General features: G+C 47.2%; 1 protein-coding gene across 1 annotated transcript; it reads left to right on the forward strand.

Annotated features, from left to right (window-relative positions):
* The first annotated feature begins 318 nt into the window (after nt 1-318).
* On the forward strand, nt 319-17,009 carry pfdn6 (prefoldin subunit 6). Its single transcript, XM_072250035.1, has 4 exons — nt 319-415; nt 7,783-7,853; nt 15,469-15,593; nt 16,121-17,009. Exons 1-4 carry the CDS (start codon nt 352-354, stop codon nt 16,239-16,241), a joined length of 381 nt encoding a protein of 126 aa, XP_072106136.1. The 5' UTR covers nt 319-351; the 3' UTR covers nt 16,242-17,009.
* Nucleotides 17,010-24,944: the final 7,935 nt, after the last annotated feature.

A 24,944-nucleotide genomic window follows, 5' to 3' on the forward strand; every position in this document is an offset into this window, starting at 1 on the left:
GTGTGAGGAGCCATTGAGATTGTATCTGCCGTTGACCGATTGTGGCGACAGGCAAATTGCACTGGGTCCAGGTCCTTGCTGAGGCAGGAGATCAGTCCAGTCATGACCGACCTCTCCGAGCATTTCATCACTGTCAACGACAGTATTTCACCCTCTTTTAGCACTGCTCACTGTTCATAAACTGAATACATATATAATTGTATTTTATAATTTTCTGTTATCATCGTCCTGCTGCCACAAAACAACACATTTCACGCCAGACGCTGGTGATACCCCCTCCCCCTCCCGCTCCCCGGCGTCACGTGGTTCCGACCCGGTCACGTGGCGGGGTCGGAGGTCAGGGCCGGGAAGATGGCGGAGGTCCTGCAGCGGAAATTGCAGACGGAGCTGGAGCGATACCAGGGGGTGCAAAAGGGTTTGTCCATTTCTCCCTCTCCCTCAGACGTGTGGGGTGTACTCTTTATACCATGTGTGTGTCTGTGGGGTGTGCTGTCTGTGTGGCGGGAAGACGTGGGGCCGTGTGGGTGGCAGGCAGGCGGGAGATCCTGGGACTGTGCTACGGGTCCTGCCTGTTGTAACTGCATCGTATGTTACAATTAGAATTTTATTCCTTTCATCAATCTCAGAAGGGAGAGAGAGAGTAAAAATCTTTACGTTGCGTCTCTGTCGCAATCTACAAGCAATAGGGAAGGGAAGTGTGGGAGGATTGCCTAAACTCTTAAGGTTATATACATAATTGTTTTGTATCCATGGATGTACAGTAGGATGTGTGTTGTGTGTGGAGTGGACAGTGGGTGGGAGATGTACACTGTGAGTCAGGAGAGAGGAGGGGTTCACAAAGGTTAAATGAAGTAACAGGATGAGAGGTGACTTCATAGGGGTGTACAAGATGATAAGAGGCACAGATCGGGTGGATAGCCAGAGACTTTTCTCCTAGGACGGAAATGGCAAGTAAGAGGAGGCATTGTTTTAAGGTGATTGGAGGAAAGTATAGGGGAGCTGCTGTCAGGTCTGACACCATCAGTAATGGTTGTGGTTACTATCCCTCAACCATTCAGACTTGTGAACCGAAGGGGACAACTTCACTCAGCTCTGCTTGCCCCTTCGTTGAAAGGTTTCCACAGCCAGCAAGTACAGGCCCAGAACCATCAAACACTCCTCATGTTAAGCCTTTCATTCCTGGGATCATTCTCATTAACCAATTAACCAATTTCCCTCAGGATCAATAAAGTATGACTATGTGAACCTACTCTGAATCTTCTCCAGTTTCAGCACATCTTTTCTTACATAAGTGGCCCAAAACTGCTCACAATACTCCAAGTGAGGCCTCTCCAGTGTCTTATAAAGCCTCAACATTACATCCTTGCTTTTATATTCTAGACCTCTCGAAATCAGTGCTAACATTGTATTTGCCTTCCTCACCGCAGACTCAACCTGCAAATTAACCTTTAGGTAATCCTGCATGATAGCTTCCAAATTCCTTTGTGGCTCATATTTTTGTATTTTCTCTCCATTTAGAAAATAGTCTACCCTTTTATTTCTTCTACCAAAGTAGGAATACTCTTCCCAACACGTATTCTATCTGCCACTTCTTTACTCATTCTCCCAGTCCAAGATCTTTCGCAGGCCCCTGTTTCCTTAACACTACCTACTCCTCCGCCTTCCTTCGCATTTTCTGCAAACCTGGCCACAAAGCCCTCAGTGTCTTCATTCAAATCATGAACATACAACATGAAAAGAATTGGTCCCAACATAGAAACCTGTGGAACACCACTAGTCACCAGCAACCAAGCCAAAAAGGGCTCCCTTTATTCCCATTCGCTGACTCCTAGTAGTCATGCAATCCCCAATCCATTCTAGTATCGTCCTGCATGTGTGGCACCTTCTGAAAATCCAAATAAACAACATCCACTGACTCTGCTTTGTCTATCCTGCCTGTTATTTCCTCAAAGATTTCCAACAGATATGTCAGGCAAGGTTTCCCCTTTAGAAAACCAGCCGGACTTTGGCCTCTTTTATCTTGTGCCTCTGAGTGCCCTGACCTGTTTGTTAATAATAGACTTCCAACATCTTTCCAACCATTGGAGTCAAGCTAACTGGCCAATAATATCCTTTCTTCTGCCTCCCTCCCTTCTTAAAGAATGAAATGACATTTGCAATTTTCTGGTCCTCTGAAGACATCGCAGAATCTGGTGATTGTTGAAAGATCATAACTAATGCCTCTTCAGCCACCTCTTTCATTTCCCTAGGGTGCACAGCTGACTTATCTGCCTTCAGACCTTTCAGCTTCACAAGAACCTTCTCCCCAGTAATGGTAACTTCACACACTGCATGACCCCCGACACTTGGAGCTTCCACCGTACTGTTCGTGTCCTCCAGAGTGAAGACTGATGCAAAATACTTACTCAGTTTGTCCGCCATTTCATTGTCCCCCATTACTAACTTTCCAGCGGTCAGATATCCACTCTCACCTCTCATTTACACCTTAGGTATCCGACGAACCTTGTGGTATCTTCTATTATATAATTGGCTAGTTTACTTTCATATTCCATCTTTACCTTCATAATGACTTTTTCAGTTGCCTTCCGTTGGTTTTTAAAAGCTTCCCAATCCCCTAACTTCCCATTAATTTTTGCTCTATTATATGCCCTCTCTTTGGCTTATGTTGGCTTTGACTCTCTTGTTAGCCACAGTTGTGTCAGCACCAACCTGGTTTTTGCACTCTACCTGCACAGTGAAATCCCTCATGACGATTGTAACATTGCGCTTTTGGCGTGCATTTTCTACCTCCCGTTGTAATTTGTAGACCACATCCTTATTACTGTTTGGGGTTCCGTATAGAACTCCCATCAGGATCTTTTCAAGAAGAGGGTGATTGAAGGGAAGTAGCTGTTCCTGAAGCTGCTTGGTGATAGCAGATCCTGCAGAAACTACCGATGTTTCTGTGATGCCCACTGCACTCCGCAGCTGCTTGTGTTGCGCATTCGAGGTGTGATGCCATCAGCCAGAATACTTTCAACAGTACCTCAGTGGAAGTTACACAATAAACCAAACCTTTGTAAAGATGCTGGTGGAATTTCTGTCAGATTGCTTCTGTGTGCTGAGCCTGATATGCCAGGAGTCCTGACTTTAAACTGCCGATCCCCAAGGTAGACTGTTTGTGTTCACCCTGCTTCTCCCTCCCTGACGTCAACGGTCAGCTCAGAGTCCCAGTCCAGTTGACTATCACTGGGTACAGCATGTTGGGAAATTTGTTGTACATTGCAATACATAATTTAAAAAATTAACTTGCAATAAGTATATGTAAAAATAAATTAAATCAGCAGTGCAAAATGTAGTGAGGTAGTGTTCCTGGGTTCAATGTCCATTCAGAAGTCTGGTGGCAGAGGGGAAGAAGCTGTTCCTGAAACATTGGGTGTGTGTCTTCAGGCTCCAGTGTCTTCTCCTTGATAGTAGCAGTGAGAGGAGGCTGATGATGTCGTGGGTGATGAATGGTGGATGCCAGTTTTTTGAAGCACCACCTTTTGAAGATGTCCTGAATGTCGGGGAGTGCTCTTGGTGGAGCTGGCTGAGTTTGCAACTTCCTGCTTTTTCTGATCCTGTGCAGTGGGCCCTCCCCTCCATACCAAAACTCTTCAGTTCTGCTGCTATTGAGCGAGAGGTTGTCGCTCAGGCAGGTGACCCGTCTCATTCCGGCCAGCTGATCACAACCTGTGGTTTGTCCCACAGGCTGTGGTGTTGTCAGCGAATTTGTGTATGCCTTTAGAGCTGTGCTTACCCACACAGTAACGTCAGAACGGAGTAGAGCAGGGGACTCAGCCGCGAGGTGCTCCAGTGAGGACAAAATGTTCACTGGCTCTGTTCTCCTGATGAACGAGCTGAGGATCCAGGTACAGAGCTAAAGATCCTGAAGCTTGAAGATGGGTTTTTCTGTTAACTGTGTTGATGGGCATCGTGTTCTTGGGTGTCCACATTCGTAGCTTCCTGAAAGTGGCTGCACAGGTTGAGAGGCTGGTTAGGAAGGCACATGGCATGCTATTAGTCGAGGCATCAAATTCAAAAGTCAGGAAGTTTATAAAACTCTGGTTGGGCATTATCTAGAGAATTGCATCCAGTTCCGGTCACCCTGTTATAGGAAGGATGTTGAGGCTTTGGAGACGGTGCAGAAGAGGTTTACCAGGATGCTGCCTGGTTTAGAGGGCGTGTGCTCCAACGACAGGTTGGACAAACGGGTTGTTTTCTCCGGAGCGTCAGAGATCTGATAGAGGTTTATAATATTTTGAGAGGCATAGGTATGGTAGACAGGGAGTATCTTTCTCCCAGGGTTGAAATGCCAGAGGACATGCATTTCGGGTGAAAGAGGGTAATTTCAAAGGAGATGTGGGGGACAAGTTTATTTGCACAGAGAGTGGTGGGTGCCTGGGGTGGCGGTATAGGCAGAAACATTCGGGACTTCGAAGAGATGTTCAGATAAGCACATAAATGTGAGGAAAGTGGACATTGTGTCGGCAGAGGGGATTAGTTTAGTTGGCCATTTGATTAGTAATTTAATTGGTTCCGCACAACATTGTGGGCTGAAGGGGCTGCTCAGGCCTCTGTTCTATGTTTAGAGGGGATGGTGGTGTTGAGTGCTGAGCTGCAGTCGATGAACAGCAGCCTGATGTACAAGTTCCTGTGGTCCTGATGTCCTAGAACAGAGTGAAGGGCCGGAGAAATCGCATTTTCTGCTGTGTGTATGTGTATACATGTGTGTTTGTATATCTGTCTCTATATATTTATGTGTATGTATGAATATATATCATAAAAAATCCTTGGCAAGTTAGATTAAGGTGAATTCCAAATCATTTTATGCTTCCATCAAGAGCAATTGGATAAGCAGGGAGAGGGTAGGACAACTCAAGGATAAAGGGAGAAACAATTGCTTGGATGTGGAGAATGTGAATGAGGTAGTTAATGAGTACTTTACCAAGGAAAAGGATTTGGAGGACCAGGAGATCAGTGCTGAGTGTATAAATACGTCAGGGTGTTTAAAGGTCAAGCAGGAGGAAGTGTTGGGCTTCCTAATGAGTATTAAGATGGTTAAGTCTCCATGACCTGATGGGATTTTCTCCAGGTTATTGAAGGACCAGGCCCTTGGCCAGTATCTTCATGTCCTCTCTAGCCACAGGTGGGGTCCTGAAGGACTGACGAGTGGCTAATGTTGTATCTCTACTTAAGGAGGGAACGAGGGAAAATCCTAGGATCTATATACCGGTGTGTCTCACCTCAGTTGTAGGGAAGATGCTGGTGGAAATTCTTGGATATATGAGTATTTGGGAACCCGTGACCTAACTGGGGAGAGCCAGCATTGGGCTTGTGTGTGGCAGGGCATGCCTCACCAACTTAATTGAGTTTTGTGACATGGTGATGAGAGAGGTTGATGAGGGTAGGGCAGTAGATATTGTCTACATAGATTTTAGTAAGGCGTTTGACATAGTCCCTCATGGGAGGCTCATCCAGAAGGTTAAGATGCATGGGGTCCACAGAGAATTGTCTGTCTGGATTCGGAACTGGCTTGCTCACAGGAGATGGAGGGTAGTGGTTGAAGGGACTGTTCTGGGTTGGAGGTCTGTAATTAGTGGAGTTCCACGGGGACCTCTGCTGTTTGTGATGTATATAAATGACCTGGATGAAAATGTAGATGGGTGTGTTGATGCCAAGACTGGTGCAGTTGTGGATGGTGTAGAAGACTGGCAAAGAATACGGCACCATATAGACAATCTGCAGATATGGGCTGAGAAATGGCAGATCGAGTGTAACCTAGGTAACTGTGAGATGTTGCACCTCAGTAGGGCAAATGCAAGGAGACAGTACACTGTTAAGGGCAAGTTCCTTAACGGTGTTGCTAAGCAGGGAGATCTTGGGATTGAAGTTCTTAGCTCTTTGAAAGTGTCTACACAGGTCGATAAGGTGGTTAAGAAGGCTTATGCTTTTATTAGTAAAGGCACTGGGTTCAAAAGTCAAGAGGTTAGTTGCAACTTTATAAAACTCTGGTTAGGCCACATTTGGAGTATTGTGTACACAGTCATAGGAGGGATGACGAGGCTTTGAAGGGAGTGCAGAAGAGGTTTACCAGGATGCTGCCTGGTTTGGAGAGCATGTGCTATCATGAGAGGCTGGATAAACTTGGGTTGTTTACTCTGGAGCGGCGGATGCTGAGGGGAGGTCTGAGAGAGGTTTATACGATTATGAGAGGCATTGATAGGGTAGACAGACAGTATCTGTTTCCCAGGGTTGAAATGTCTAATACCAGAGGGCATGCATGGAAGGTGAGAGGGGGTAGGTTCAAGGGTGAAGTGGCCTACAAACCTGTTGGAATTCTTTCAGAAGATTACAAGAAGGATAGATAAAGGAGATGCAGTGGATGTATATTTGGACTTTCAGAAGGCCTTTGACAAGGTAGAAACATAGAAAGCCTACAGCACAATACAGGCCCTTTGACCCACAATGCTGTGCTGAACAGGTACTTTAGAAATTACCTAGGGTTACCCATAACCGTCTATTTTTCTAAGCTATCCAAGAGGCTCTTAAAAGACCCTGTTGTATCCGCCTCCACCACCATCGCTGGCAGCCCATTCCATGCCCTCACCACACTCTGTGCCACACATGAGGCTGCTTACCAGGTTAAGAGCCCATGATAATACAGGAAAGTTACTGGCATGGTTAGAGCATTGGCTGATTGGTAGGAGGCAGCCAGTGGGAATCGTTGGCTGCCAGGTGTTGGGACAGTTTCTTTTCATGCTGTATATCAATGCTTTAGATGATGGAATAGGTGGCTTTGTTGCCAAGTTTGCAGATGATACAAAGATTGGTGGAGGGGCAGGTAGTGTTGAGGAAACAGGTAGGCTGCAGGACTTAGACAGATTAGGAGAATGGGCAAGAAAGTGGCAAATGAAATACAATGTTGGAAAATGTACGGTCATGCACTTTGGTTGAAGAAATTAATGTGCAGACTATTTTCTAGATGGAGAGAAAATCCAAAAATCTGAGATGCAAAGGGACTTGGGAGTGCTTGTGCAGAACACCCTAAAGGATAACTTGCAGGTTGAGTTGGTGGTGAGGAAGGCAAATGCCATGTTAACACTCATTTCAGGAGGTCTGGAATCCAAGAGCAGGGATGTGATGCTGAGGCTTTATAAGGCACTGGTGAGGCCTCACCTTGAGCATTGTGAACAGTTTTGGGCTCCTCATCTAAGAAAAAAATGTGCTGACATTGGGCAGGGTCCAGAGGAGGTTCAGAAGGATGACTGCGGGAATGAAAGGGTTATCATACGAGGAACATTTGATGGCTCTGGGTCTGTACTCACTAGAATTCAGACAGATGGAGGGGGGGGGAAATCTCATTGAAACTTTTCAAATGCTGAAAAGCCTAGACAGAGTAGATGTGGAAAGGATATTTCCCATGGTGGGGGAGTCTAGGACAAGAGGGCACAGTCTCAGGATAGAGGGGCATCCGTTTTAAAACAGAACAGAGATGCAGAAATTTCTTTAGCCAGAGGGTGGTGAGTGTGTGTGTGTGTGTGTGTGTGTGTGAGAGAGAGAGAGAGATACATACATACATATAGACAGAAGGGTAGTTTTGGGAGTGTTGTGTGTTTGAACCCAGTGTCTCTCACTACTTTCCAGTCTACTCCCTCTCAATGTCTCTCCCCTCACTGATGTCTCTCCTCCTTTCCCAAGTGTATTTGTCCCCCCCCCCAAAAGCGTGTTTGTCCCCCCACCTTATTATGTCTCTCCCCACAGAGCTGAGCCGGTGCCTGTCGGCACGTCAGAAGCTGGAGACGCAACTGACAGAGAATACCATTGTGCAGGAGGTGAGCTCGTGGGGTGTGGTGTCCATGGCCTGGGGTCATTGCAGTACGCTCCTCGCCCTACACAGACACCGCCCCACAATCTCATTGCCAGTAATAACTGAACACACGCACTCTACCGCTCAGAAATGTTTTACTTCACCCGTGCACAAAGAGCCCAGCATGTTCCCTGTCACCACGCTTCGCTGCAGCCGGAACAAAAACTGCTGTGCTTATACAGAACTGGCATATCATTTGTGCATATTGACCATTTGCTTAACTGTCTTAACTGTCTTTGCTTAACTTGCTTAACAAGGTAGAACATACAGGGTTAATGGTAAGGCACTGAGGAGTGCAGTAGAACAGAGGGATCTGGGAAAACAGTATTGAGTATAAGAGCTGGAATGTTATGATGAGGTTGTATAAGGCATTGGTGAGGCCGAATCTGGAGTATTGTGTTCAGTTTTGGTCACCAAATTACAGGAAGGATATAAATAAGGTTGAAAGAGTGCAGAGAAGGTTTACAAGGATGTTGCCAGGACTTGAGAAACTCAGTTACAGAGAAAGGTTGAATAGGTTAGGACTTTATTCCCTGGAGCGTAGAAGAATGAGGGGAGATTTGATAGAGGTATATAAAATTATGACGGGTATAGATAGAGTGAATGCAAGCAGGCTTTTTCCACTGAGGCAAGGGGAGAAAAAAAACCAGAGGACATGGGTTAAGGGTGAGGGGGGAAAAGTTTAAAGGGAACATTAGTGGGGGCTTCTTCACACAGAGAGTGGAGGGAGTATGGAATGAGCTGCCAGACGAGGTGGTAAATGCGGGTTCTTTTTTAACATTTAAGAATAAATTGGACAGATACATGGATGGGAGGTGTATGGAGGGATATGGTCCGTGTGCAGGTCAGTGGGACTAGGCAGAAAATGGTCCAGCACAGCCAAGAAGGGCCAAAAGGCCTGTTTCTGTGCTGTAGTTTTTCTATGGTTTTCTAAGCAACACGCACAAAATGCTGGAGGAACTCAGCAGGCTAGGCAGCGTCGATGGAAAAGAGTACAGTCAGCATTTTGGGCCGAGACCCTTCAACAAGATGAGAAGTCAGAGTAAGAAGGTGGTGGGAGGGGAAGAAGAAATAGAAGATGGTAGGTGAGGGGTGAAGTAAAGAGCTGGGAGGTTGGTGAAAGAGATAAAGGGCTGGAGAAGGGAGAATCTGACAGGAGAGGACACAACATGGGAGGGGAGGTGATTGGTAGGTGTGGAGATGAGGTGAGAGGGGTAAGCGGAAATGGTGAAGGGGCAGGCACCTATGCTCCATTTGTCAGAAAAAGCAGGTTCTCCCGCTGGCCAGCTAATTCAATACCACTTCCCATTCCCATTCCAACATGTCAGTCCATGCCCTGTTGTAATAATCGTTTTGGGTAGCCTCCAACCTTCTCAACTTCTCAAACGTCTGGTAATGGACCCCCTCCTCTCACCATTCCCATTTCCTTTTCTCACCTTGTCTCTTGACCTGCCCATCACCTCCCTGGGGTGCTCCTCCCCCTTTCCCTTTCTTCCATGGCCTGCTGTCCTCTCCTATCAGGTTCCCCCTTCTCCAGCCCTTTATCTCTTTCAGCAGTCAACCTCCCTGCTCTTTACTTCATCCCTCCTCCTCCCCCTCTCCCGTTTTCATCGAACAACGACCAACTTGTACATCTTCATCCCCCCCTCCTCCTCCCCCCCGCCCCACCTTCTTACCCTGACTTCTCACCTTTTATTTCCCAGTCCTGAGCAGAATCAAAATCCAGTTTAGTATCACCAGCACATGTTGTGAAATTTGTTAACTTCGCAGCAGCAGTTCAACGCAATGCATGATATAGATAAATAAATCAATTACCGTGATTATATACGACCATAAGAGAGAGGGGCAGAATTAGGCCATTCAGCCCATTGATTCCGCTCCACCATTTCATCATGGATGATCCTGGATCTCATGCAACCCCATACACTTGGCCTCTCACCTTATCCCAACCAGTCAGGAATCTACCAACTTCCGCTTAAAAATACTCACGGACTTGGTTGCAGTCTGTGATAGAGCATTCCACAGGTTCACCACACTTTGTCTAAAAAATAATTCCTCCTTATTTCTGTTCTAAAAGGTCGCCTTTCAGTATTGAGGCTGTGCCCTCTAGTTGTGGATACTCCCACCAGAGGAACCATCCTCTTCACATCCAAGCTGTCTAGTCCTTTCAATGAGATCCCCCAGCATTCTTCTAAATTCCAGTGAGTACAGGCCCAAAGCTGCCAAACCCTCCTCCTATGTTTACCTCTTCATTCCTGGAATCATCCCCGTGAACTTCCACTGGACTCCCTCCAATGATAACACATCCTTTCTGAGATATGGGCCACAAAACTGTTGACAATACTCCAAGTGCGGCCTGACTAGTGTCTTATAAAGGCTCAGCATTACCTCCTTGCTTTTATATTCTATTCCCCTTCAAATAAATTCCAGCATTTTATTTGCCTTCTTTACCCCAGACTCAACCTGTAAATTAACCTTCTGGGAGTCTTGCACGAGGACTCCCAAGTCCCTCTGCACCTCTGATGTTTGAACCTTCTCCCCTTTTAGATAATAGTCTGCACTGTTGTTCCTTTTACCAAAGTGCATTATCATGCATTTCCCAACACTGTATTCCATCTGCCACTTTTTTGCCCATTCTTCCAATTTGTCTAAGTCCTGCTGCAATCGCATTGCTTCCTCAGCACTACCTACCCCTCCACCTATCTTTGTATCATCTGCAAACTTTGCCACAAAGCCATCAATTCCATTATCCAAATCATTGACAAACAATGTGAAAAGTAGCCGCCCCAATACTGACCCCCTGAAAAACACCACTAGTCACTAGTAGCCAATCAGAAAAGGCCCCTTTTCTTTCCGCTCACTGCCTCCTGCCTGTCAGCCATTTCTCTATCCATGCCAGTATATTTCCTGTAACACCATAAGATTTAATCTTGTTAAGCAGCCTCATATGAGGCATCTTATCAAATGCTTTCTGAAAAATTAAGTAAGTGGCATCCACTGCCTCTCCTTTGTCAACCCTGCTTGTCACTTCCTCGAAAAACTCTTAACAGATCTGTCAGGCAAGATTCCCCTTTACAGAAACCATACTGACCTTGACTTATTTTATCGTTAGTCTCCAAGTTCCCAAAACCTCAACCTTAATAATAAACACCAACACTTTCCCAACCACTGAGGTTAGGCTAACTGACCTATAATTTCCTTTCTTTTGCCTTCCCCCTTTCTTAAAGAGTGGAGTGACATTTGCAATCTTCCAGTTCTCTGGGACCATGCCAAGATCAAGTGATTCTTGAAAGATCATGACCAATGCATCCATTATCTCTTCAGCAACCTCTCTCAGGACTTTGGGCCGTAGTCTGTCTGGTCCAGGTGACTTATCCACATTAAGACTTTTCAGTTTGACTAGCACATTTTCCTTTGTAATAGCAATGACACTCACTCCCGCTCCCTGACACTCACGGACCTCTGGCATACTGCTAGTGTCTTCCACATTAAAGACTGAGGCAAGATACTTATTAAGTTCATCTCCCATTTCTTTCTCCCCTATTCCAGAAATGAAAGGGTTATCATACGAAGAACATTTGATAGCTCTGGGTCTATACTCACTGGAATTTAGAAGGATGAGGGGAGATTTCATTGAAACCTTTTCAATGTTGAAAGATGTAGACAGAGTAGATATGAAAAGGATGTTTCCCATGGTGAGCAAACCTTCAAACATGGCTGATCCTTTTTTCCTCTCCTCAACCCCACTCCCCAGCCTTCTCCCTGTAACCTTTGATGACACATCTGATCAAGAACCTATCAATCTCTGCCTTAAACACACCCAACAACCTGGCCTCCACAGCTGCTTGTGGTAACAAATTCCACAAATTCACCACCCTCTGGCTAAAGAAATTTCTCTACATCTGTTTTAAATGGACACCCCTCTATCCTGAGGCTGTGCCCTCTTGTCCTAGACTCCCCTGTCATGGGAGTGCAGACCCAGAACCACCAAATGTTCCTCATAGGATAACCCTTTCATTCCCAGAATCATCCTTGTGAACCTCCTTTGGATCCTCTTCAATGCTAGTACACCTTTTTTTAGATAAGGAGCCCAAAACTGTTCACAATGCTCAAGGTGAGGCCTCACCAGTGCCTTATAAAGCCTCAGCATCACATCCCTGCTCTTATATTCTACACCTTTTGAAATGAATGTTAAAATTGCATTTGCCTTCCTCACCACCAACTCAACCTGCAAGTTAACCTTTCGGGTGTTCTGCACAAGTTCCTTTGCATCTCAGATTTTTGGATTTTCTCCCCGTTTAGAAAATTGTTTGCACAATTATTTCTGTAACCAAAGTGCGTGACCATGCATTTTCCAACATTGTATTTCATTTGCCACTTTCTTGCCAATTCTCCTAATCTGTCCAAGTCCTTCTGCAGCCTACCTGTTTCCTCAACATTACCTGCCCCTCCACCAAAATTTGTATCATCTGCAAACTTGGCAACAAAGCCACCTATTCCATCATCTAAATTATTGGTATACAGCATAAAAAGTAGTGGTCCCCACACCAACCCCTGTGGAACACCACTAGTCACTAGCAGCCAAGCAGAAAAGGATCCTTTTATTCCCACTCACTGCCTCCTACCAATCAGCCAATGCTCAAACCATGCCAGTAATTTTCCTATAACACCATGGGCTCTTAACTTGTTAAATGACCTCATGTGTGGCAGCTTGTCAAAGGCCTTCTGAAAGTCCAAATATGCAACATCCACTGCATCCTCTTTATCTATCCCACTTGTAATCCCCTCAAAGAATTCCCGCAGGTTTGTCAGACAGGATTTTCACTGAAGGAAACCATGCTGACTTTGTACCATCTTGTCTTGTGTCACCAAGTACTGCATCACCTCATCCTTATCGATTGACTCTAACACTGAGGTCAGGCTAACTGATGGATAATTTCCTTTCTGCTGCCTCCCTCCTGTCATAAGGAGTGGAGTGATACTTGCAGTTTTCCAGTCCTCTGGCACCATGCCAGAATCCAATGATTCTTGAAAGATCATTACTAATGCCTCCACAATCTCGAATGCTACCCCTTTCAAAACTCTAGGCTGCAGTTCATCTGGCCTGGGTGACTTGTGTGCCCTTAGTACTTGCGGGTTTTTGAGCACTTTCCCCCTTGTAATAGTAACTGCACTCACTTCTCTTCCTTCACATCCATCAACACACTGCTAGTGTCTTCCACAGTGAAGGTTGATGCAAAATACTCATTTACTTCATCTGACATCTCCTTGGCCCCCGTTATTGTTTCTCCAGCCTCATTTACTAGCAGTCCCATATCTACTCTCATCTCTCTTTCATATTTTACATACTTGAAAAAGCTTTTACTATCCACTTTGATATTGTTTGCTAGCTGGTTATCACATTTCAACTTTTCCCTCTTAATGACTTTTCGTTGCTCTACGTAGGTTTTTAGAAGCTTCGCAATCTTCTGTCTTCCCACTCATTTTTGAACTGTGGTACGCCCTTTCTTTTGGTTTTACATTAGCTTTAACTTCCCTTGTCAGCCACGGTTGTACTGTTTTGTCATTTGAATATTTCTTCATTTTTGAAATATATCTGTCCTGCACCTTCCCTAATTTTTCCCAGAAACTCACATCGTTACTGCTCTGCTGTCATCCCTGCCAGCAGCTCCTTCCAATTTACTTTGGCCAACTCCTCTCTCATTCCAGTGTAATTTCCTTTACTCCACTGAAATACTGTTACATCAGACATCAGATTTCAAGTTGAACTCAGTCATATTGTGATCACTGGTTCCTAAGGGTTCTTTTACTTTAAAAAGCCAACTCTTAGGCATTCAACAAACTCACTCTCTTGAGATGCATTACCAACCTGATTTTCCCAATCGACCTGCATGTTGAAATCTCCCATGACTACCATAACATTGCCCTTTTGACACGCCTTTTCTATTTCCTGTTGTAACCTGTGGTCCACCTCCCAGTTACTGATTGGAGGCCTGTATATAACTGTCATCAGAGTCCTTTTACCCTTGCCATATCTTCACTCAAGGATTCGACATCTTCCGATCCTATATCAAATCTTTCTACTGATTTGATGCCATTCTTTACCAGTAGAGCCACACCACCACCTCTGCCTACCTTGCTATCCCTCCAATACAACCTGTAACCTTGGACATTCAGCTCCCAACTACAACCATCCTTCAGCCACGATTCAGTGATGGCTACAACATCATACCTGGCAATCTGTATAAGTGCGACAAGATCATCCACCTTATTTCTTATACTCCATGGATTGAGAGATTACACTTTGTGGACTGTATTTGCTATCCTTTTTAATTCTGCATCCCGAATGCACTGATACTCAGCCTGTCATCTGACTTCAGGCTATCTTTGCTTTTTTACTATCCGTCCTATCCTGAGTCCCTAACGCAACAGCTCTAACAAACCTACCCGCGAGGATATTGGTTCCCCTCAAGTTCAGGTGCATCTCGTCATTTCTGAACAGGTCATATCCCCCCAGAAGAGATCCCAATGATCCAAGAACCTGAAGCCCTGCCCCTGCACCAGCTTCTCAGACACGCATTTATCTGCCAGATCATCCTGTTTCTACCCTCACTGCTGCGTGGCACAGGCAGCAATCAGAAATTACTACCCTGGAGGTCCTGCCTCTCAGCTTTCTACCTCGCTCTCTAAATTCTCTTTTCAGGACCTCTTTGTTTTTCCTTCCTATGTCACTGGTCCCAATGTGTACCAAGACATCTGGCTGCTCTCCCTCCTCCTCCAAAATGTTGTGGATGTCCCTGACCCTGGCACCTGGGAGGCAACATACCATCTGGGTGTTCTGTTCACATCCACAGAATCTCCTGTCTGTTCCCTTCACTGTTCAGTACTCGCAGTCTGATTTCCCTGTCCCATTCCATCCTCCTCTGTGTCTGCCCCGGCCCCAGTACTCGCAGTCTGATTTCCCTGTCCCATTCCATCCTCCTCTGTGTCTGCCCCGGCCCCAGTACTCGCAGTCTGATTTCTCTGTCCCATTCCATCGTCCTCTGTGTCTGCCCTGGCCCCAGTACTCGCAGTCTGATTTCCCTGTCCCATTCCATCCTCCTCTGTGTCTGCCCCGGCCCCAGTACTCGCAGTCTGATTTCTCTGTCCCATTCCATCGTCCTCTGTGTCTGCCCTGGCCCCAGTACTCGCAGTCTGATTTCCCTGTCCCATTCCATCCTCCTCTGTGTCTGCCCCGGCCCCAGTACTCGCAGGCTGATTTCCCTGTCCCATTCCATCCTCCTCTGTGTCTGCCCGGCCCCAGTACTCGCAGGCTGATTTCCCTGTCCCATTCCATCGTCCTCTGTGTCTGCCCCGGCCCCAGTACTCGCAGTCTGATTTCCCTGTCCCATTCCATCCTCCTCTGTGTCTGCCCGGCCCCAGTACTCGCAGTCTGATTTCCCTGTCCCATTCCATCCTCCTCTGTGTCTGCCCCGGCCCCAGTACTCGCAGGCTGATTTCCCTGTCCCATTCCATCGTCCTCTGTGTCTGCCCCGGCCCCAGTACTCGCAGTCTGATTTCTCTGTCCCATCCTATCCCAGGAGTTGGACCTGTTGGAAGCAGAGAACCGTGTCTACAAGCTGATGGGCCCCGTGCTGGTGAAGCAGGATCTAGAGGAGGCAAAGTCCACAGTTGCCAAACGGCTTCACTACATCACCGGAGAGATGTGAGTGTGGGTGGGGGCAGCATCCGGGGGGGGGAGGGGAGGGGGAGGGGGCTGTACTGAGAGACTCTGGGAGTGAAACAGTGTGGCAGGGATGATATTGAGAGAGGGTCACACTGGGGGTGGAGATGATACTGAGAGAGGGTCACACTGGGGGTGGGGATGATACTGAGAGAGGGTCACACTGGGGGTGGGGATGATACTGAGAGAGGGTCACACTGGGGGTGGGAGGTGATACTGAGAGAGGGTCACACTGGGGGTGGGGGTGATACTGAGAGAGGGTCACACTGGGGGTGGAGGTGATACTGAGAGAGGGTCACTCTGCTCCGAGTTCTGCTTCAGCTAGTACATCTCCCTCCAGTAGCCACTCCTGAGGCATCTACCTGGAGAAGGAAACAAGGAACCGTGAGGGGTGGTACTGACGGACGGTGTGGTGTTTTACACAGGGAGGGGTGGTACTGACGGAGGATCCGTTCCCCCCCCCCCCCCCACCTTCCCGTAGTACTCACGGACTGTGTGGTGTTTTACAGAAAGCGCTACGAGGGACAGATGAAGGAGATGGAACGGAAATCGGAACAGCATCGGGAGACGCTTGGCAAACTGCAGCAGGACTTCCAGAGGGCCCAGGGGAAGACACCTGCCCGCGACTGAGTGTGTGTCCTCATTCACCCTTCCCCAGCCACTCTCCCCTTTCCTGTCCCCTGGCCCAACAGTGACTGAGTCTGCCCGGCCCAATACTCTCTGGCTGACCTGTGGATGAGGGCGTGTCAGTGTACTGAATCTCTGTGCCCGTAAACGTACCACACCCCCCAATCCCTGTACATCATCGGGGGACTGTCATTGTGTGAGCACATCCTTCCATCCATCTTGCTTATCCCACTCCCACCCCTCCCCTCGCCTCCCAGCCTTTCCTCCATCCCCTCTCCCCCTGTGAGTGACTGAGGGGCTAGGGGCACTCAGTGTGTGATCACCCAGCCCGTGTGAGGGAAGGTTCTCACCCCAGTCACTAGGGTTGGGCTGGAGGGCAGACCCCCTTCTCTTCCCAGCACTGTGTCCCTCATGCTGTGACCGCCCTGCCATCCCATCCGTCCATCCATGGGCTCCTGTTGCCCAGAGGATGGGTCTGGATTGTCCACTGGGTGTTGGGGTTCACAGCGAGCTCGCTGTGAGATGCCCAGGTCCATGGCTGCTGGTCACTAGGTTTCCCAGGTCTATGGCTGCTGGGATCCCAACACTGAGCCTCCCACAATGTGAGTTGTGTCACCCATGATCAGTGGGTGTTGGGTGGCTGGACTCCCGCTCTGGGTAGACCAGGGCCTGTGGGTGGGGCCAGATCGCCTGGTCAGATGGTCAGTGGGTGCTGAGTGTTGAATGCCAGCATATCCCTGGGCAATAAAGTGTTTGTGTTCTTACTGCTGAGCTGGTGTGATGTGTGCATGTGTATTTTTCTCTGCAGGAGAGGTCAGTCGTTGGTGATAAAGCACGAGATTTCATCTATTCAACTGTGGGCTAAAATCAGTGTGAGACCAGTGAAAAAGGGGTAATCAGAGCAGCCACTGTTAGAGTGGGCCAGCATTAGAGTGGTCTGGCTTTGGATCAACAGGGTTGGGCTAGCACAGGCAGAGGTTCTCATCCGGTCCCGGTGACTTATCCAACGATGCTTCCCAAAAGCTCCAGCACATCCTCTTTCTTAATATCTACATGCTCAAGCTTTTCAGTCCACTGTAAGTCATCCCTACAATTGCCAGGGTCCTTTTTCGTAGTGAATATTGAAGCAAAGTATTCATTAAATACCTCTGCTACCTCCTCTGGTTCCATACACACTTTTCCACTGTCACACTTGGTCCTACTCTCTCACGTCTTAACCTCTTGCTCTTCATATACTTGTAGAATACCTTGGGGTTTTCCTTAATCCTGTCTGCCAAGGCCTTCTCATGTTCCCTTCTGGCTCTCCTAATTTCATTTCTTAACCTCCTTCTGCTAGCCTAATAATTTTCGAGATCTTGATCATTACCTAGTATTTTTGAACCTTTCATAAGCTCTTCTTCTTGACTAGATTTTCAACAGCCTTTGTACTCCATGGTTCCTGTACCCTGTCATCTTTTCCCTGTCTCATTGGAACGTACCTGTGCAGAACACCACGCAAATATCCCCTGAACATTTGCCACATTTCTGCCACTCATTTCCCTGATAACATCTGCTCCCAATTTATGCTTCCAAGTTCCTGCCGGATAGCTTCATATTTCCCCTTACTCCAATTAAACATTTTTCTAACTTGTCTGTTCCTATCCCTCTCCAATGCTATGGTAAAGGAGATAGAATTGTGATCACTATCTCCAAAATGCTCCCCCACTGAGAGACCTGACACCTGACCAGGTTCATTTCCCAATACCAGATCAAGTACAGCCTCTCCTCTTGTAGGCTTATCTACATATTGTGTCAAGAAACCTTCCTGAACACACCTAACAAACTCCACCCCATCTAAACCCCTTGCTTTAGGAAGATGCCAATCAATATTGAAAAAATTAAAATCTCCCGTCATAACCCTGTTATTGCACTGTTCCAGAATCTGTCTCTGTATCTGCTCCTTGAAGTCCCTGTTACTATTGGGTGGTCTATAAAAAACACCCAGTAGAGTTACTGACCCTTCCTGTTCCTAACTTCCACCCACAGAGACTCCGCAGACAATCCGTCCATGACTTCCTCCTTTTCTGCAGCCGACACTATCTCTGATCAGCAGTGCCATGCCCCCACCTCTTTCGCCTCCCTCCCTGTCCTTTATGAAGCCATCTAAGTCTCTGTAATGGCCACAACAACATGGCTCCAAGTACTGATCCACACTCTGAGATCATGTGCTTTGTTCACAACACTCCTTGCATTAAAACACACATCTCAAACCATCCATCTGAGCGCGTCCCTTCTCTATCACCTGCCTATCCTCCCTCACACACTGTCTCCAAGCTTTCTCTATTTGTGAGCCAACTCCTCTTCCCCAGTCTCTTCAGTTCGGTTCCCAACCCCCAGCAATTCTAATTTAAACTCTCTCCTTAGCAAACCTCCCCACCAGGATATTGGTCCCCCTGGGATTCAAGTGCAACCCGTCCTTTTTGTACAGGTCACACCTGCCCCAGAAGAGATCCCAATGATCCAGAAATCTGAATCCCTGCCCCCTGCTCCAATCCCTCAGCCACGTACTTATCCTCCACCTCATTCTATTCCTATTCTCACTGTCGCATGGCACCTGAGATTACTACCTATGAGGTCCTGCTTCTCAACCTCTTTCCTAACTCTCTGTAGTCTGTTTTCAGGACCTCCTCCCTTTTCCTACCTATGTCATTGGTACCAATATGTACCATGACCTCTGGCTATTCACCCTCCCACTGCAGGATATTGTGGACATGATCAGACACATCCCGGACCCTGGCACCTGGGAGGCAGACTACCATCCACGTTTCTTTAAAAACACAAACATGAGGAAATCTGCAGGTGCTGGAATTTCAAGCAACACACATAAAAATTGCTGGTGAACGCAGCAGGTCAGGCAGCATCTCTAGGAAGAGATACAGTCGACATTTCGGGCGGAAACCCTTCGTCAGGACTAACTAAAAGAAGAGATAGTAAGAGATTTGAAAGTGGGAGGGGGAGGGATGGAGCTGAGAGCTCCAACTTTCCAGCTCTTAGCTCCATCCCTCCCCCTCCCCCTCCCACTTTCAACTCTCTTACTACCTCGGCCCGAAACATCAACTGTACCTCTTCCTATAGATGCTGCCTGGCCCGCTGCGTTCACCAGCAATTTTTGTGACATCCGTGTTTCTTTCCTGCATCTACAGAATTGCCTCTCTGACCCCTAACTCTAGAGTTCTCTATCACTGCTGCCATCCTCTTCCTTCCCCCACCCTTCTGAGCCACAGGGCCAGACTCTGTGCCAGAGGCACGGCCACTGTCGCTTCCCCCAAGTAGGCTGTTCCCCCCCCCCCAACGGTACTCAAACAGGAGTACTTATTGTCAAGGGGGACAGCCACTGGGGTACTCTCTAGTATCTGACTCCTGCCCTTCCCTCTCCTGACTGTTACCCACTTGTCGGTCTCCCGAGGCCCCTGTGTGCTACTTGCCTAGAGCTCCTATCTGTCACCTCCTCACTCTCCCTGACCAGTCGAAGACATCGAGCTGCATCTCCAGTTCCCTAACCCGGTCCCTAAGGAGCTGCAGCTCAACGCACTTGGCACAGACTCCCGGACATCCCACATCCGACACCCAGTACAGAACACCGGCCTCACAGACATACGTCCTATTCCTGTTCTTCACAAGTAACTTGCCTCGACCTGTTATCACCGAAGCCCTGTTGAGCAAAAGCCCTCCTACTCTGACACCCGCTCTATAAAACTGTCTTCTTTTTAAGTACCTCCGGTGTGTAACTTGCTGGTGTCCATTCGCCACCCCTGTCACGCTTTGATCAAACCACTGAAGAAAAATGATCTCCTTTTAAATTCTTTCCGCCGGTCTAACTTGCTGATGTCCATGCGCCTTGATCAAAGTTTGCCGGCAGTGCATATATAGGTGGAGGGACAGGTAGTTCAAAGTAGTAGAGAGGCTACAGAATGACTTAGATTAGGAGATTGGACACAGAAGTGGCATATTGAACAGAGTCAGGAAGTTATGGACATGTACTTTGGTAGGAGAAATGAAAGGTTTGATTATTTTCTAAGTGGAGAAAATTTTTTTTAAAAAGACAGAGATGCAGAGGGACTTGGGAGTCCTTGTGTAGGATTCCCTAAAGGTTCATTTGCAGGTTGAGTCTGGTGAGGAAGACAAATGCAATGTTGGCATTGATTTCAAGAGGACTAGATGTAACATTGAGACTTCATCGAGCACTGGTGAGGCTCTACTTGTGGAGTATTGTGAGCAGTTTTGGGCCCCTTACGTAGAAAGGATGTGTTGAAACAGCAGAAGATTCATGAAAATCATTCTAGGTTGAACAACTTATATGAAGAGCATCTGATGGCTTTCGGCCTCTGTTCACGAGAAGGGTGACCTCATGGAAACTTGTTGAATGGGGAAAGGCCTTAATGGAGTGGATGTGTCCTATGGTGGGAGAATCTAAGACCAGAGAACACAGCCTCAGACTAGAGAGACATCCTTTTAGAATGGAGATGAGGAATTTCTTTAGACAAAGAGTGGTGAATCTGTGCCCGAGGCAGTGGTGGAGGCCAGGTCTTTATGTGTATTTAAGGCAGCGGTTCATCGATTCGTGATTGGTCAGGGACATGAAGAGCATGGGGAAAAGGCAGGAGATGGGCTGAGAGGAAAGTGGGGTCAGCCATGGTGAGATGGTGGGGCAGACTCAACAGAGCAAGTTCTACTGTATGTCTTCATGGTCTTGAGACCAGGAAAAAAGGGGTGTGGGAGGGAGCAGGAGCTCCAGAGGGAGGTGATGGGAATGGGGACTGATGAGAGGGAGTGCAGATTACCAGAAGTTCAAGAAAGTGATGCTCATTCCACCAGGTTGGAGGCTCTCCAGGCGTACACAAAATGCTGGAGGAACTTAGCAGGCCAGGCAGAATGTGTAGAAGAGTAACAGTCACTGTTTGGGGCTTCATCAGGACTGGGGAGAAAAGGATGAGAAGAAAGTGGGGGGAGAGGGGAAGAAGTACTAGGTGATAGGTGAACCTCGGGGGGTGGTGAGTAAAAAGTTGGAATGTTGCTTGGTGAGAGAGATACAGAAGCGGGGGGAGGGGGGGGGGGAAATCTGATAGGAGAGGACAGAAACCATGGAAGAAAGGGAAGGGAGAGGGCAGTCGTTACCACAAGTTCCACACCAAAATGTCGATTGGTTGTGGCTCTGGTTCCAGAGCCTGGTGGTTGAGGTAATAACTGCTCCTGACTTGGTGTGGGTGCTGAGGCAGCGGACATCATAGTGGGGAGCAGTCCGCACTGACTGTTGTCGAAGCTGGCTGAGTTCATGGTGGAAGGGTCAGTGTAAGGTGCCTGCGTGAATGAAATCGCCGGTGAGTTACTGGTAGATGCAAAGCAGCTTCTTTATTCGACAGAACAAAGTACAACAGGCGTCATACGGAGACACTTTTGGTGGAATGGTCTGCTGGCCCAAGGTGGGGCTCTATTTATTTGCAAAACACAAAGGACAATTCCGTATTTGCAAAGTATAGAAAATGCTTCATTTGAAGCTGCATGCAAACTTCACAGCTTCTGATTTGCATCCATCCCACAGACGCCAGCATCTGGGATTCACAGCTTTTTAGGAATGCATTGTTCCAAATTAAATCCGCAATACATTTTCAAGGAACAGAAGACAGGTAACTAAAGCCACTGGCTAAATGTAAATGACCTAAACCGAAAAATCACTCTAACGGGTGTTTTAATAGGGAGCGGAGGGACAACACCTTTGCCCAGTATCTGAAAGAGGAGGATACCTTAACAAGAGTTAAAACCCACTTGGGCAGTCCTCATTGACGATCAGAGCTGGAATCCGAATCAAGTTTATTATCACCGGCACGTGACGTGAAATTTGTTTACTCCGCAGTTCAATACATGATCAAGCTGAAAGAAAAAAATAAATGAACAAGTCAATCAATTACGTATATTGAATAGATTTTTTTTAAACGTCGGAAAACATACACTTTTTTTTAAAGTGAGGTGGTGTCCGAGGGTTCAATGTCCATTTAGGAATGGGATGGCAGAGGGGAAGAAGCTGTTCCTGAATCGCTGAGTGTGTGCCTTCAGGCTTCTGTACCTCCTACCTGATGGTAACAGTGAGAAAAGGGCATGCCCCGGGTGCTGGAGGTCCTTAATAATGGACGCTGCCTTTCTGAGACACCGCTCCCTGAAGATGTCCTGGGTACTTTCTTGGCTAGTACCCAAGATGGAGCTGACTAGCTTTACAACCCTCTGCAGCTTCTTTCAGTCCTCTGCAGCCTGTCAGAATGCTCTGCACGATACAACTATAGAAGTTTTTGAGTGTATTTGTGGATACACCAAATCTCTTCAAACTCCTAATGAAGTATAGCCGCTGTCTTGCCTTCTTTATAACTATATCGATGTGTTGGAACCAGGTTAGGTCCTCGATATCTTCACACCCAGGAACTTGAAGCTGCTCACTCTCTCCACTTCTGATCCCTCTGAGGATTGGTATGTGTTCCTTCGTCTTACCCTTCCTGAAGACCACAATCAGCTCTTTCATCTTACTGACGTTGAGTGCCAGGTTGTTGCTGTGGCACCACTCCACTAGATGCTGTATCTCATTCCTGTACGCCTTTACGGAGAGGGTTAGCATTAAATTCCTGGGTGTTACTGTTTCAGAGGACTTGTCCTGTCCTGTCTTGGACCTAGCACATAATTGCGAAGAAAGTACAGCAGTGTTTCTACCTTAGAATTCTGCAGATTCGGCACGGCATCCAAGCTCCTGAGAACCTTCTATAGATGGGTGGTAGAGATTGCATTGACCAGCTGCTTCATGGTCTGCTATGGGAACACCAACGCCTTTGAAATGGGAAGTGGATTTGCCCCAGTAAAGGATCCGCTCCTAACCATTGAGCACAGCCACATGAAACACTGTCGTGGGAGAGCAGCGCCAGTCATCAGGGATCCCCACCATCTCGGCCAAGTCTCTTCTCACTGCTGCCATCAGGTAGAAGAAACTGAGGATGCACTCCACCGGGTCCGAGCAATTTCTACCCCACAACCATCAGGCTCCCTGAACAAAAGGGAAATTGTGTCTAATGTCACAATAGGTCTGCAGCAGGTGCAGTCTCAATGGCCCGAGAGCACCTGGATGATACAAACACCTACACTCTGTCTGGATGCTGTTTGTCGACTACAGCTCAGTGTTTAACACCATCATTCCCACACTCCCGATCAATAAGCTACAGCATCTCCTCCTCGCTGACGATCAACACTGGTGCACCTCAGAGATGTGTGCTTAGCCCACTGCTCTACTCTCTATGTACACATGACTGTTGGCCAGGCATAGCTCAAATACCATCTATAAATTTGCTGACGATACAACCATTGCTGGCAGAATCTCAGATCATGATGAGAGGACACACAGGAGCAAGATATACCAGCTAGTTGTGTGCTGTTGTAGCAACAACCTTGCATCAGTAAAACCAAAGAGCTGATTGTGGACTTCAGGAAGGGTAAGACAAAGGAACACATCCCAATCCTCATAGAGGGATCAGAAGTGGAGAGAGTGAGCAGCTTCAAGTTCCTGGATGTCAAGATCTCTGAGGATCTAATCTGGTCCCAACATATTGATGCAGCTATAAAGAAGGGAAGACAGCAACTATATTTCATGAGTTTGAAGAGATTTGATTTGTCACCTAAAACACTCAAAAACGTCTACAGATGTATTGCGGAGAGCATTCTGAAGGGCTGCATCACTGTCTGATATGCAGGGGCTACTGCACAGGACTGAAAGAGACTACCAACCCAGATAAGTGTGAAGTGGTCCATTTTGGTAGATCAAGCATGATGGCAGAATGTAGTATTAATGGTAAGACTCTTGGCAGTGTGGAGGATCAGAGGGATCTTGGGGTCCGAGTCCATAGGACACTCAAAGCAGCTGCACAGGTTGACTCTGTGGTTAAGAAGGCATATGGTGTATTGGCCTTCATCAATCATGGAATTGAATTTAGGAGCTGAGAGGTAATGTTGCAGCTATATTGGACCCTGGTCAGACCCCACTTGGAGCACTGTGCTCAGTTCTGGTCGCCTCACTACATGAAGGACGTGGAAGCCATAGAAAGGGTGCAGAGGAGATTTACAAGGATGTTGCCTGGATTGGGGAGCATGCCTTATGAATACAGGTTAAGTGAACTCGGCCTTTTCTCCTTGGAGTGACAGATGATGAGAGATGATCTGATAGAGGTGTATAAGATGATGAGAGGCTTTGATCGTGTCTATAGTCAGCGGCTTTTTCCCAGGTCTGAAATGGCTAACACGAGAGGGCACAGTTTTAAAGTGCTGGGAAGTAGGTGCAGAGGAGATATCAGGGGTAAGATTTTTACGCAGAGAGTGATGAGTGTGTGGAATGGGCTGCCAGCAACGGTGGCGGAGGTGGATACGATAGGGTCTTTTAAGAGACTTCTGGATAGGTACATGGAGCTTAGAAAAATAGAGGGCTATGGGTAAGCCTAGTTATTTCTAAGGTAGAGACATATTTGGCACAACTTTGTGGGCCGAAGGGCCTGTATTGTGCTGTAGGTTTTTGATGTTTCTACAGAAAGTTATAAGATTAGTCAGCTCCATCTTGGGTTCAAAATCTGTAGTGTCCAAGACATCATCAAGGAGCAGTGCCTCAGAAAGGAGGCATCCATTATCAAGGACCCCATCACCCAGGAC

This window comes from Mobula birostris, unplaced genomic scaffold (genome assembly GCF_030028105.1).
Source record: "Mobula birostris isolate sMobBir1 unplaced genomic scaffold, sMobBir1.hap1 scaffold_1312, whole genome shotgun sequence".
Taxonomy (NCBI): Eukaryota; Metazoa; Chordata; class Chondrichthyes; order Myliobatiformes; family Myliobatidae; genus Mobula; species Mobula birostris.